The 13,843-nt window shown below is 31.3% G+C and overlaps 1 protein-coding gene across 2 annotated transcripts in view; it reads left to right on the top strand.

Moving 5' to 3' along the window:
* Cc2d2a (Coiled-coil and C2 domain containing 2A) overlaps positions 1 to 13,843 on the top strand; it is a 147,505-nt gene that overhangs the window by 119,595 nt on the left and 14,067 nt on the right. The window contains exons 30-34 of one of the 2 annotated variants that reach the window (XM_085812156.1): positions 524 to 613; positions 3,275 to 3,526; positions 5,481 to 5,603; positions 6,916 to 7,076; positions 10,164 to 10,239. In XM_085812156.1, the coding sequence (XP_085668282.1) occupies positions 524 to 613; positions 3,275 to 3,526; positions 5,481 to 5,603; positions 6,916 to 7,076; positions 10,164 to 10,239 (702 nt within the window). Of the gene's footprint in view, positions 1 to 523; positions 622 to 3,274; positions 3,527 to 5,480; positions 5,604 to 6,915; positions 7,077 to 10,163; positions 10,240 to 13,843 lie in introns of those variants that run through there. The other variant, XM_085812157.1, reaches the window with a different exon arrangement.

Raw genomic sequence — 13,843 nt, 5'->3', positions numbered from 1 at the left:
CCATTGTATACTTTATGAAGTAAATTAGTTGATAAGAGAAAGAAAATGAAAAAAGAGTTAAAAATCTTTTAAAGGTATGCAGTAACTATAGCATGCTAATAAAATTTTTAATGAGTTATGGGTTGTAGTGAAAATTCTTGGTAAAATGTTTTCCTATAATGCTTGCTTTTAGAGTTCATATTATCATACAGACTGATGCATAGCACAGAAATATTTTCATAACGAAAGTATTTTATGATCCAGCAAAAAAATTTGAGAAGTCCTGGACTAAAAGATTTATACAGCCTTCTGAAGATCTTAATAAGTTTACAGTCTTTCAGAAGTACTGAAGAATATTCTAATAGCATACTAGTTCAATCTTCAGCATAAAGGAATGTTTAGACATATTATCATGAGAAATTATTAAGATATTACTCTATAATCCAGTAGAATTTTATATTTTTGTACAATTCTATTGAAAATTTAAATGAGATTTGCATACAAATTAATTATCTTACTGAATAAAATTTTGATTTCTCTTTAGGAACTTTTGGCTCGATTTGTCTCCCTGATTCCTACAGTATCTGACAGCATTGCTTTTCCAGGATTATGTGATATATGGAGTACATCTGACGTAAATATGTATACATGTATTTATATATGCTTGTTTAGGCAAAACAACAACCTTATGTTTGGCATAAATTTTAATTGAAATTATGTTAGTTTCCGGGGCAAACAGGTACAAGTCCCTCTTTATTAAGAGCAAAAAAATTTTGCAAAGAAGGTTGATATGTTGTAAGTTGATACTAAGGTGTATTGTTTCACCAGGAATACAGTTATTAATATAGCTCTTGCCTGGAATCGGAGGTGATTCTGTTTTAGGCCTGATGAGATGAACATGCATGAAATGAGCTTCCAAAGAGAACAAGTTAACATATGGAAGGGAAACTATAGTGACACTTTGCCCACTGTGAGAAAATAATCTGAACCTTTTCAATAAAGGCTGAAGATTCTTAAAGATTTCATCTCTGATTTTGGTTCTTGGGAATTTCTAGCATATCTTGTCAGTGATATATAAGCCGGACTAAAAAAGTATTAAAATTTTGGGTATTAGAACATGAATTTTGTGTCAAAAAGAAGAAATAAACAAATGTTTGATAGCTAATAATAGATAAAAATTCAATCAAAGTCTGCAAAAGTCATGCATAAAACTTCTTCAATTGGTGAATTGCATTCTCTTAAAGCTTTTCACATTCAAAAAAATTTATCTTGGTTAGTAAATGATATTAATTCCAATCAAGTCCTTCATAGTGTTTCTAATATTCTAATAGCTTAATTTTTTGTTTTTGTTTCTCAGCCAAGACTACATACTCATGAATTTACACATTTTCTTTTAATCAACCATGAACTCCAACTATCCCTATATGGGTAAACTTAGCAAATTAAGATCCTACAGCTGACACTCCATACAGTTGACCAACGACAATGCATCATAATTCAGCGTACTAGCTTGAATGTATGTAGTGTAAATAGCTGTATATATTTTTCTCATTTCTTCCTTAGAATTGCACATTGTTAATAGTATTTGTGTTGTTTTCATATACTGTGTATTTCTCTATTGCTACAAACAACTCAAGATTCTTCCATTTATTTCTGCCATGATTTTTAAGTCCATTTTATTACAATGTCTGATCTCAAGTCTAAAATCACCACAGGGGGATGGCGACATATGACTGTAGCATTCCCATACTGCCCACACTGCACTTATCACCACCAGCTTGAACATACACCATTTTCTTGCCGTAAATGGTGGCACTAATTAGTGCTTATTTTCTAAATTACTGCTAACTGCCCCTATGCACATGCAAATTATAGGTTAAAGACCACAGTTTCTAAATGCCTACATACGTCATGATCAATAGTCCCTTCTTTCAACATTCTTTTGTTCCTGATAAAGAAGGACCCGTATCTGTTCTCTCTTGAAATCGTTTTAGTTAGAGTTTTAAGTAAAATCTGTGCCAAACGCAAGGTTGTTGTTTTGCCTAATTTTAGGTTTTATTTTCTGTGTTTTTTTCTTTGTTGATGTGCTTGTGTATTTGTAATATATTTATAAATTATATTTCTCTTCAGTGGTATGTTAGGAAGGTGTACAAATGGTGAAAAAATAAGAAACACACCAGTTATAGAAATAGTTAAGGCTCTTAAAACTCCCACGATTTTTTTTTTTATTTAGAAGTTGAAATCAGATTTCCATTACATTTTTTTAATATTATGGCAAAATTTATTTTTTAATAATGTGATATTTGACACATTATGAGTTTTTTAACATTTTTTGGTTTACAACTGCATGTGATTGGAAACAGTATGTAAATTTAACGAGATTTTACAAAAAAAGTCATTTCATGATTTTTTTGAAGACTGAAGATCAAAAGCATTTAATTAAAGGAATGAGTAATAAAAAAATCAGAAACTTTAGCAAACTAACTAGAAGACAATGCCTCAATCAGCAACCAGTTAAATGACAAGATCTGTAGTATGGTTTTAAATCCAAAAAAATCACTACTGATAGTGAAGAAAGTGACAGAAAAGTTTTTAAAAATAAAAAGATTTCAATTGACAATTTAGTCAGAATGCTCAGTTGGCAGTTACAGGACTTGAATAATGAAATTTTGTAACTGAACAAAAAATTACGTTGATCTGTAAAATCAAAGAGCAAATATTTGCGTAAAACATTAAACAGCTTAACAATTTATATTGAGAGAAATGTTTAAAAAAACAATAAATAAATATTGAATTTTTTTGTAAATTTTGACTCCCTTAAGATCATAAATGCTGAATAATGGAACTTTGTAAATGAAAAAAAAAATATCTCTATCTGTAAAATTAAGGAAAAAGTACTGGCACAAAAAATGAAACATCTTAACAAATTTACAGAGAGAAATGTTTAATAAAACTGACAAATAAATATTGAGCCTTTTTTTTTGTAAATTTTGTTTCTCTGGAGATCATAAATGCTTAGTTATTTCATAAATAACTAATTCTTGTTTTTAATTTTATAATTTCTATATGTCATCTTACTAGATTTAAACTGGCAATCAAAAATCTGGAATTGTTGACGATTTTGTATCTCGGACTTTGTACTCTATATGCAGTGCATTTTTGAGTTCATCACATGTAAATACAGAATTATATATGAAAAATATTATATGTGAAAATGTAATTATATATGAAAACTATTTATCAAATGTATATTGTAGCAGGAATATTGTGTTTAGTTTTGTTTATTCTATTATAGCAATTCCTTCAAATGTTAACTGGGGATGAAGAGGAACATGCCATTCTTTTGTGCAATTATTTCCTTCATCTTGGGAAAAAAGCAATGCTGCTGTTAGGGTCTGGAGTCCCAGAAGGACCAACGGCTTATGTTGCTACTTGGGAGAAATCAAAAGATGTGCTTGTGTGGAATGCTTCAACTGGAGATCATTTCAGTGTCAGAGATAATTACTGCCCCCTTCAAAGTGTTGGATGCTTAATCAGTCCAGATAATGTAATATGCATTTTGAAATATTAAACAAATAAACTGAAATATTTAAAATGCACTATTATTCATTTTAAATGAGATTTTTTTGTGTTATATTCCAAATTACAATTGTCCTCCAATAAATGAAGTTGCATTAAAATTTTGTTTTGTATTATTTAAAATTTTATTTAAAATTTTTTTTTTATTCTTATATATATATATATATATTCAAAAAATGAAAAGTTATTATTATGAAAAATGAATGACATTAAGAAAGCTGTATAATTCTATTTTATTTTATTTTAAGTGTTCATAATGTGAAGTATCTCCAATTATTCAGAATTAATTTCATAACTAGTATTCACAATGTTTGTAATATTATTTGAACAACATACTGTATTTTTAAAATGCACTACAAGGCTAAGTGTTTGTGATGATGGCAAAGACTCGAGGGCTATCTGCCTAAGGGAAGGAATGCCTTCGTGGAGGACTTACTAAGGGAACCTGGTTCGTATACATGTTACACAACCACAAGGTTTAGAAAGTCACAAATATTATTTTAAATGATGAACATTTAATTATATGTTTTCATGAAGAGAGAAAGATCTCTTAAAGATCTTATCTCTAATTTAATTTATGAAGGATGTGGTTACAGTAAGAACATAACAAATGAAAAGTAGTCGTTGATAAACTGTAAGAAATTAGCACAATATTAGTTCTTTAAAAGAAACTTACATTTTGATAAGAATTCATAGTAATACTATTATACTTTCCTGTGATTTGAATCTCATCCATTCTTACTGCTATCTCTGCCACTCTTTAGACTTCAAACAATCCATAAATAATTAGAGAAGGAGAATGTGCAGCTTTCTCATCGAAATCATAGACTGAATGTCAGTTCATGTTTCCTTCGCAGTGATTGGACATTTCTTGTTTTAGGCTGGCATAAAGTTCAGCAGTTAGAATGGAAAGGTTCAGTGTAACCTTTGAAGGTAGTTTGCAAGGGTTTGTCTTTGTTAGTAAGACAAGAACTAGTACTACATGCACAAATCTATTTAAAAATTTACAGGAATTCATTCTTTGTATGCATTGAAAAAGGGGACAATTATGCAAATATTTTTAGAATCTTCAGACTCTGGCTCTAAAAAGGTAAGGGAGAGAAATATGGTATGCCTTATTTGTATATGTAAAATGGGATAAATTAATAATCTGGGTCTGTTAGTTTGTAATACAACATGTATATATTTACATTTAAAGATAACAATGGTAAATTACTTCAAAGAATTATTTACATAAAAATCTGAAATGAATAATTATAAATAATGCTTAAAAGCAAAAAAATGTGTTACTTAAATATAGATGTGTTATTCTTTGTGTTTCAGATTACATTTAAATAGCATGCTTACTAAGTTTCTTTCAAAAGCTTCCATTTATAATCCACCCATTTTATCAGAAAGGCCAAAAAATATTCTTCTTTGAATTCTAACTGTATAAGAGGGAGGCAGAACTTTGTAAAACTTCTGAAAGAGTTTTAGCAAGGGAATGTTTTCAAATCATTTTGAACGTTTAGAACTTAAATTATATCTTTGATATATTTATTTGCTGTATATGCCAACAAGTTCTTCAAGATCTTCTATTTCATTAATAAATTTTAAAAGATTATTCTAAAAAATGTAGTTGTTAAATTAAAAAGTGGATATATTAAATAAAAAAGGATTTAAATAATCATAATATTGCTCTTTATTGCATACAAAAACAACTAATTTCCATGGCATTTGAAACAAAGAATAATTCTTTTTGCCTTCAACTAGAAGTGATATTATTATATGCTATGCATAATTTTCTTAGAATTAAAAATTACAGTATTTACTTATTTGTTTTGGTAAGACATTCCAGCTAGTATTTGTTATGATTTATAAAATTTGATTTGACCTTTCTTTAATTATTTATTTTTTCACTGTGCTTTTTTTTTACTTTTTAGGTTTGGGCCAATATCCAAAAGAATAATCATCCTTCTAGAATAAATTTTGATTTGAATAAAAGTGGGGAATGGAAACCATTTTTTAGTCGTAGCTTTCCGAATCTTGGACTAAGAAGTATACAGGTATGTGTATTACATATAAATAATAAAATGAGCAAATTTTTATTTATACTTTTCCATACTGAGAACCAAGAAAAATCAAATCTACAAATGAATTAAAAACAGAGAATTAATAACAATATTCTGTTAATATTTTTGCAAGACATTCACACAGATATTACAATTTAATCAAATTTCAATTTAAAATTCTTAATACCATATTATGTTTCTAATCTTGGGCTAAATTTTACATACAAGAATTCTAATACTTTATTAACATTGAGCCTGTTATTTTGATTAGCATAGATATTTAGGAAGTTTGTTTAAATGCATAATATTAAAAAAAAAATCTGTGCAATGTGTGAACATTTTAATTAATGTATTAATAATTAATTCATTTTGCAAATGATAAACATGAAGAAATCAAATTTACTTCTGAGTAATTTTAAATTGATTATCTTCTTAAACTGGGCTCACTTTGGAACTACTGGTATGAATGGGCTGATAAACTAGCTTAAAAAAAGACTGAAATTTTGCAATCAAATAATAGTGGTGTACCATTTACATCAATGAAAAACATAGTAAACAATACCCAGAGGAAAAATTTTGAAGTTAAATGATTTGAAGAAATTAAGAATAAGTGGAAGGACTCAATTTGTAATATGCCAGACTCTCCCAGATCCATCGCAGTTGTGGCATTTCATTCGGAGACTGGGCATGATTATTTTGCTAAACAACTACACTGCATTGGTATATATGACAGTTCCTTGTGTCCAACCAGAATTCTGATATGGACAGAGATGATTTGCTAAAATGTTCCTCATTGAAGGAAGAAAACCTACACAGTCGCTATTGGTAGGCTAGAAAGTTGATGCATTTGACATCCAGAGACTAATTTATTATTATCAATGCTTAATGTAGTCATTTAATATTCTATTTCCCAGTTTTGATGTAGTTATTGTTCTTGTAATGAGGTTAATTACTGTTTTGTCTTTTGTATTTCTATTTTTGTATTTTTTTTTTCATGCTTTAATATCGTCTTTGATGCATGGGGGCCAATAATATATAATCAAGTGCCTTTGCAATAATAAAATAAAACTCCTTAAAATGTATTTTTATTATTTTGCACAGGAAAAGCCATTCATTCTTTTTCCTGTTTGGGTTGGTTCACTAAAATTATAAAATTGTTAAAATTCATTGATTTCAAAGTCCTCGCCCAGTTATGTCTGTTTGAGGCTTTGTGAAATGTTGTTCCTCAATTCTTTAAAATTCGGTTTAAAAAAAAATTTTTTTTTTTTGCTAATTATGCATTTAAGTGACTTTTTCTCCTTTTAAGCCAACTGCTTTAAATTATAATTCTACTGATCCTGATTATGTTAAAAATCTGGAAGAAGGCATACGAAATAATCTTGAAGAAACCATTATGAAATGGAGATACAAAACTACAACATCTTGGAATAGCAACTGCAATAAAGTTTTGTACAAAATATTAACCAGGTAGGTACATTTGCAAGCAGCAATTTCAAATAGGTTATTTATAAAATTATTTTCATATTTTATCTCAATGTTATATAAAATAAAACTTTAAAAGGATTTATAATTTGCCTTTTAATATTTTATTAATGTAAGTATGAATTAAAAGATTAAATTTGTATTAAATGTGAGTGATGAATTAAAACATTAAAATTTATATTACTGTAGACTCCACTTAATGTGATAATGCCTGTCCATCTGTTTTGATAATATTAAGTGATGAGAAAATATCTTTCAACATATTGATAGAATTTAACTAATTTAATATAAATATACCTAGAAACATATAAATACTTGCTTTTACTGCATTTTAATTAGAAAAAAGGTCATTAATAGTTGATTATCTACAATTGTTATATAAAAGTTCATTCGTGGACTGTGCATATTCATAATGTTTCCTGAAATTATTTGACTGATGCTGAACCCTAAAATTACTTCACCAATGTTGATCTTAATACCTGTAGTGCATCTTACCATTAAGGAAAATTCATCAATTTTGTCATTATCATCTTCAGAATTTTTATTGTATGATGTGTTTGAATTTGTTTGAGAAAGTGACTGTCAAGGTATCTTCTGTCATTGATGCTGCAACTTTAGTTTTTACACCAAAATTCACTCTATTGTTAAATTCGTCACATTTTATATTAGTTTGAGAATTTGAGACATTCTTTTCAGTTTTTCAACTTCTTCCATTTTATCATTTATTAAAATGTTTAAAACAGTTCTTTATTACCTTTTCTGAGACATGGTATCAACAGATACAGCAGCATATCAGGCAAGGCTAGTTTCCCTTGCTAATTAATTTGCATTTATATTAGTGTCATGTAAGTTATAAAGGAATCTAACACATATTTTATGACAATAATGTTCTTTCATCGCTGTAATAATCCCTTAATCATAATGACTGGATTATGACTTTGATATTTGTTGGCAAATATACAACTTCAACATGTTTAAGAGTGGCATTTATTTGCTGCACAATTTTCACGAAGAAGAAGGATATCATTCTTCAGTTTGTTATCCCATTTTAAAACTGTCAGGTACACAGATTATAAGTGTGCTATGTCATATCAACTGCTATTCTTTTTAAGCAAACTTTTTAAAGCGTACTTTTATAACCTGTTACATTTCTTAAAGTATGCTGCTCCAGTGTTTGAGCTAAAAGTGCATGTTGCATTCATTACAATCAATTTTGCATAAATTACAGAAATGAAGAATAATAAATGTAAGAAATATTTAACCCTTAAGAAATCATACTAACTGTATTGTATACTGCTGGCCACCGTAAATGCAGCACCCTGAAGGAAGCATGCAAATAACATGAAATTTACAACATGCATTAGAGGAGGTGAGATATGCAAATGATTAAAATTTCAGTGCAGACAGACATCACGTATGCCTGTGGCGCCACTTCAAAGCGCTATTTAAGGCTTTGAGTTTTTGACGATTTCAAGTTGGGCAATTGTGTTTTTCTTGTGGTTTTTCGAAAAAAAAAAAAAAAAAAAAAAAAAAAAAAAAACGATTAATTATGCCTCATAGTAAACAGCGATCATTGTTTGATCAAGTATCCGAGTTCGACGAAGGATAGTGGCTTACCAAGAGTGTGGATTATCTTTCAGGGAAATTGGTAGTCGTGTTGGCTGAAACCAAACAACTGTAATGTGGATATCTGACGTGTTTGATCGCATCCACCTCAGTGCACCACTTCACGTGATGATAGGAACATTGCACGCATGGCAGTGACGGATTGCTCAGTCACATCACGAACCACAGCACAGCACATTCAGTCTGTAACGCATCATCCAGTGTTTATGCGTACCATTGGACGCTGTTTAGAGCAGAGTGGTCTGCCCACAAGATGTCCATTGCTTCGTCTACCCTTGACGCAGAACCACTAACATCTCTGCCGCCAATGGTGCGATGAAAGAAGGATGTGGACAGCAGAATGGAATGAAATTGTCTTTACTGACGAGTCATGCTTCTGTCTGCAACACCACAATGGTCGGATTCGAGTCTGGAGACATCATGGAGAGAGGATGCTGAACAGCTGCGTTTATGCATCGCCACACTAGTCCTGCACCAGGTATTGTGGTATGGGGTGGTATTAGATATCACTTCCTCTCACTCCTCTAATACGCATTGCCGGTACTTTAAACAGCCAGCGCTACATCCCCGATGTGTTGGTGCCAGTTGTCCTTCCTTAACTTCAGGGCTTGCCCACAGACATATTTCAACAGGATAATGTGCGACCACACGTGGCACGCATTGTCCAAGGGTTCTTTGTCAATCGCTATATTGAATTGCTTCCCTGGCCAGCTCACTCTCCGGATCTTTCACCGATAGAAAACATGTGGCCCATGGTTGCTGAATAATTGACCCAGATTACATCCCAAGCTGCCACACCAGATCAATTTTGGCAACGTGTGGAAGCTGCTTGGTCTGCTGTACCCCAAGAACACATCCAAAGTCTCTTTGAATCAATGCCGAGGCGTGTGGCAGCAGTGATCTCCGACAATGGCGGCTACTCTGGCTACTGATCCTGGAAGGAATTACAGTTCACAGAAGTCTATAAATTTAATCATTTGATACTTGATCAACATGTTATGAACTATAAATTTTGTTGTGATATCTCTTGTCTTTCTTGGTTCTGCAATTTGGGTGGCCAGCAGTATATATTAAAATTGACATAATTTAAACAAACTGAACAAAAATAATCTGAGAGTTCTCAGTGTCACATATCTAGTTGTAAGTGTAACATAATATATGTAACCATAACTGTACTATAGAATAGTAGCTACTAATAGTAGAATAAACAAAGTTTAGCTTGAAAGCTCACCTGTTTTATTCCTGTAAAATTGATAAATGTTATCAGCACCACACTTTCATTTATGTAGCAGTTTTATTATGTGAATTTATTTTAATGATACATTTTTCTTGACAACTGAATTTAATATCACTAAATATATTTATAATATATAATATACATGAATATAAATTTACATGATATTTAATTTATACTGCAAAGATTTTTAATGCTTTTGTTTATTACAGACTTGAAAGAAATGCTGGTAGAACAGCTAGTGATGATTCCTTGCAAGAATTAGAACAGATACTTCGTACGCATAAAGTTAGTAACATATTTTATATGCTGAAATAAGCTTAAAAATATTTTGAGAATTAATGAAATAGTATAATTAACATTTTGTAAAGTATTTAATATATCTAAATCTTTTATGCAAATTCAACTAAGAAGCAAAATCATCATTACTTTACAATAGTAATTTAAAACAGAATGAATAAATATTTCCCGTCCCATGTAAATTTTACATTACTTGATGTAAAAAAGATCATGAGCAATGGCCCACATGAATTTATAACTTCAAAATTTGTATAAATTACACAACAGAACAATTCATTAAGCATACATTTGTATATAAAATACATATTTTAAGATCAAATGACTTCTCTTCATCAATATTATTTTGCGTAATTTACATAATACTAGAGATTAAAATCGCAATAACAACCTTGTATTTAGCATACATATATTAAAACACTCAATCGATTTTGAGGGCAGTTAAAGGTCCCTCCTCATCAGGAGAACGAAATTAATGAGGAGGGACCTTTAGCTGCTCTCGAAATCGATTGAGTGTTTTAATATACGTACGCTAAACACAAGGTTGTTATTGCGGTTTTAATTATCACATTGGCATGTTTTTCTTCTATTTTAATATTAGAGATATTTAGAACTGAATACCACTCATATGATTCTCATACAGAAACTCCATTAATAATTGTTTTGAAATTTGAAAATTTTGACCAGGATTCATTTGTATTTATTAATTTTAATATTATACTTGTACAGTCAAAAGTCTTTAATCCGGACTCGTCGGGACTTTGGCGATTCCGGATTATCGATTTTTCCGGATTATAGATCATCAGTTTAAATCTGGCATGCAGAAATTATAAAATTAAAAATATGAAACCGTAATTTATAAAATAATGAGCAGTTATGATCTAAAGGGTATCAAAATTTACCAAAAAAGAAGCCTAATATTTATTTGTTTACTTTATTAAACATTTCTTTCAACGCGCGGATGCGTAAAGCATACCTTACGCATAGCCGAAATTAGAAAATTGCAACCAGAAAACTATTTGATTTGTATTCGTGATATTTATAATGACGAGGAATTTGATTTAAATCATATCAAAGACGGAGTACATCGAAATTAAATACTACATTTAGTAAGGAATTATAAGCACAATAAAATAAAAACATCTGCCCTGAAGATAAGGATAGTGTTGACAGATCAACTTCCAGTTCATTGCGCACCGCGACGTCCCCCCCCCCGCGCAAAGCAGCGTGAAATTGATAAACAGATTTCGGAACGGTTAGATAAACAAAGAATATGCTTTTATCCATTTTTTGTAGCAATTCGTTTTTTGTTTGATGGACATCGAAACATACTTTCGTTTTCTAGATCCTTTGGGAGCTCCAGCATCGGAAATTCTATTTGACATAATCGAAAGTTCAAGCTTACTTTTAGAAAATTGCTCTTACAGTCTGCAAAAAATAATAAGCCGGATCCAATTCGAAGATTAAGGAACAACGCAATTATCAACATTAACTGAAATAGATAATTAGATAATTTTAGCTTATACCGTCCGTTATACATTAAACGCGCACGTGAAAACGTATTCTGCACTTGCGCAGACGCATATGCTCAGTCGTAAATGTCTTGCGCGCACGAGTAAAACGCCTATGCGCATGAGTCAATGCGGCGCATGCGCAGAAAGATTTTAGCTTTGAGGTCCGGATTATAGATCATTCCGGATTACGGGTGTCCGAATTAACGACTTTTGACTGTAGTAAATTAAAATTATTGAATAATTTTAAATTCTCATCATTTTTGCCTGATTTTAGTTGTTCAAACTTTCTCTTAGTTTTAGTAGTTTTGCAATTAAATATGATTTAATTTTTATGATTGCTTCTTCATTGTTTATTATCTGCATAAAAGTTTTTTGCATTATAACTTCTTGGTCAAATCTACTGGTTTTCAAAAATTAAGGAAAAATCACAAGAATAGTGGATAACTCCTTCAAAAATAATCCAATCCATATAAAATTTGAATATGTTGTCAAATAAGTACTGCTGAGTAAACCTGCAGTATGTAAATTAGTAGTGCTGCAATCAAAATACGTCATCTGTGAGGAGCATAAAATTGCATGTTTCAGAGTATGGCCACAGATTTCACTGTGATACTGAGATAAGAAATCTGGGGTAACCAATTATTAACATTGACCAAGCATCATTTGCCAAAAGAACTGCGATGGCAAGGTATTGGGAGACTAGAGGCAGGACAATCAGATAAAAGTGGCCAGATGGATAAATGTGAGTTCTTCTGTGGTTCACAAACTCACAACAATTTCTAACCACAGATTTGGCATCCAGGAGGTTCAGCCAAGGACACCCAACTACTACAATGAGTGCTGATGACCTATATTTATTATTATGCACATGAAGAGTAGAACCTCAATTCAACTTAGATCCTCCTTTGCTGCAGCCACTGGAAGGTTGGTGTCAACATCAACCATGTGTAGAAAGCTTCACAAAGGACGTTTGTACGCGAAGCAACCAGCCATTTGTGTTCCACACACGTCACGTCATAGAAAAAATATTTGAGGTGGGCACGTCAACATGTCTACTGGACAGCTGATCAGTGGAGGGTGTTCTCTATGGATGAATCCAGGTTTAGCCTCCAAAGTGATAGCTGGCACTATTTGATTTGGAGAGAACATGGAACCCATCATCATCCATCAAACATCTGTGAAAGAGATGAATATGGAGGAGGTAGTGTTTGTGTTTGTAGTGGTATCTCTTTGGGTGGATGCACAGATCTCCACATTTTTCCATAGGAACAATGAATGCTCATGCATATACATATGACATCCTTGATGTTTATGTGCACCCTTATGCCAAGGCAATGGCTGATAATTTCCTGCTACAGGATAACAATGCTAGGCACAGGGCTTGCATCGTGGATGATTATCTTTAGCAGCAAACAATTCAGCACATAGAGTGGCCAGCTCGATCACTGAACATGAATCCTATTGAGCATATTTGAGATGCTTTAGGAATACATATACTAGGTGCTCTCAATTCTTCTCTTTAGACCCTTGCCATGCTTGCAACTGCTTTGCAAGAGGCAATGGCTCTCACTTCCTACGGAACTGATAGATTGCAAAATTGACAGCATCATACATCGCTGTATGTGTTCTATTGCTTCTAGGGAAGATCTTACTCCATATTGAAGATAATTTTCCTATACCAAACTGACACATCCGATTTGTGCATTTTATGTATATGCTAATTTCTATAACACCAGAATTGTCTGGTAATTTCTTTTCATGTTTTTTTATACCTTACTATGTTTTGTATACTGTGAATCAGTTTCATTAAATTCCACATGTAACTTTTTGAGTAATCATCATTTTTGTGATTTTTCCTTAAATTATAACCAGTGTATATAAGCAAATCAGTTCCGGTAAAGAGAAATTTAGTACTTCAGAATTTATTTTCAGTATCTAATCTATTTAAATCTTGTGTGCAGTAGAGGACCTAATTTAAAGCAACAAAAATCAGATGTCTTTTTATCTAAACATTATCTAAATTTGTTAGGATCTAAAATGTTACATCTGCTGTGTAATATATTAAATAGCAGATCTGTACA

This window comes from Stegodyphus dumicola, chromosome 2 (genome assembly GCF_044657685.1).
Source record: "Stegodyphus dumicola isolate Sdum_Otavi_A_Nest chromosome 2, ASM4465768v1".
NCBI classification, from domain to species: Eukaryota; Metazoa; Arthropoda; class Arachnida; order Araneae; family Eresidae; genus Stegodyphus; species Stegodyphus dumicola.
This window is presented reverse-complemented; position numbering and strand designations above follow the sequence as displayed.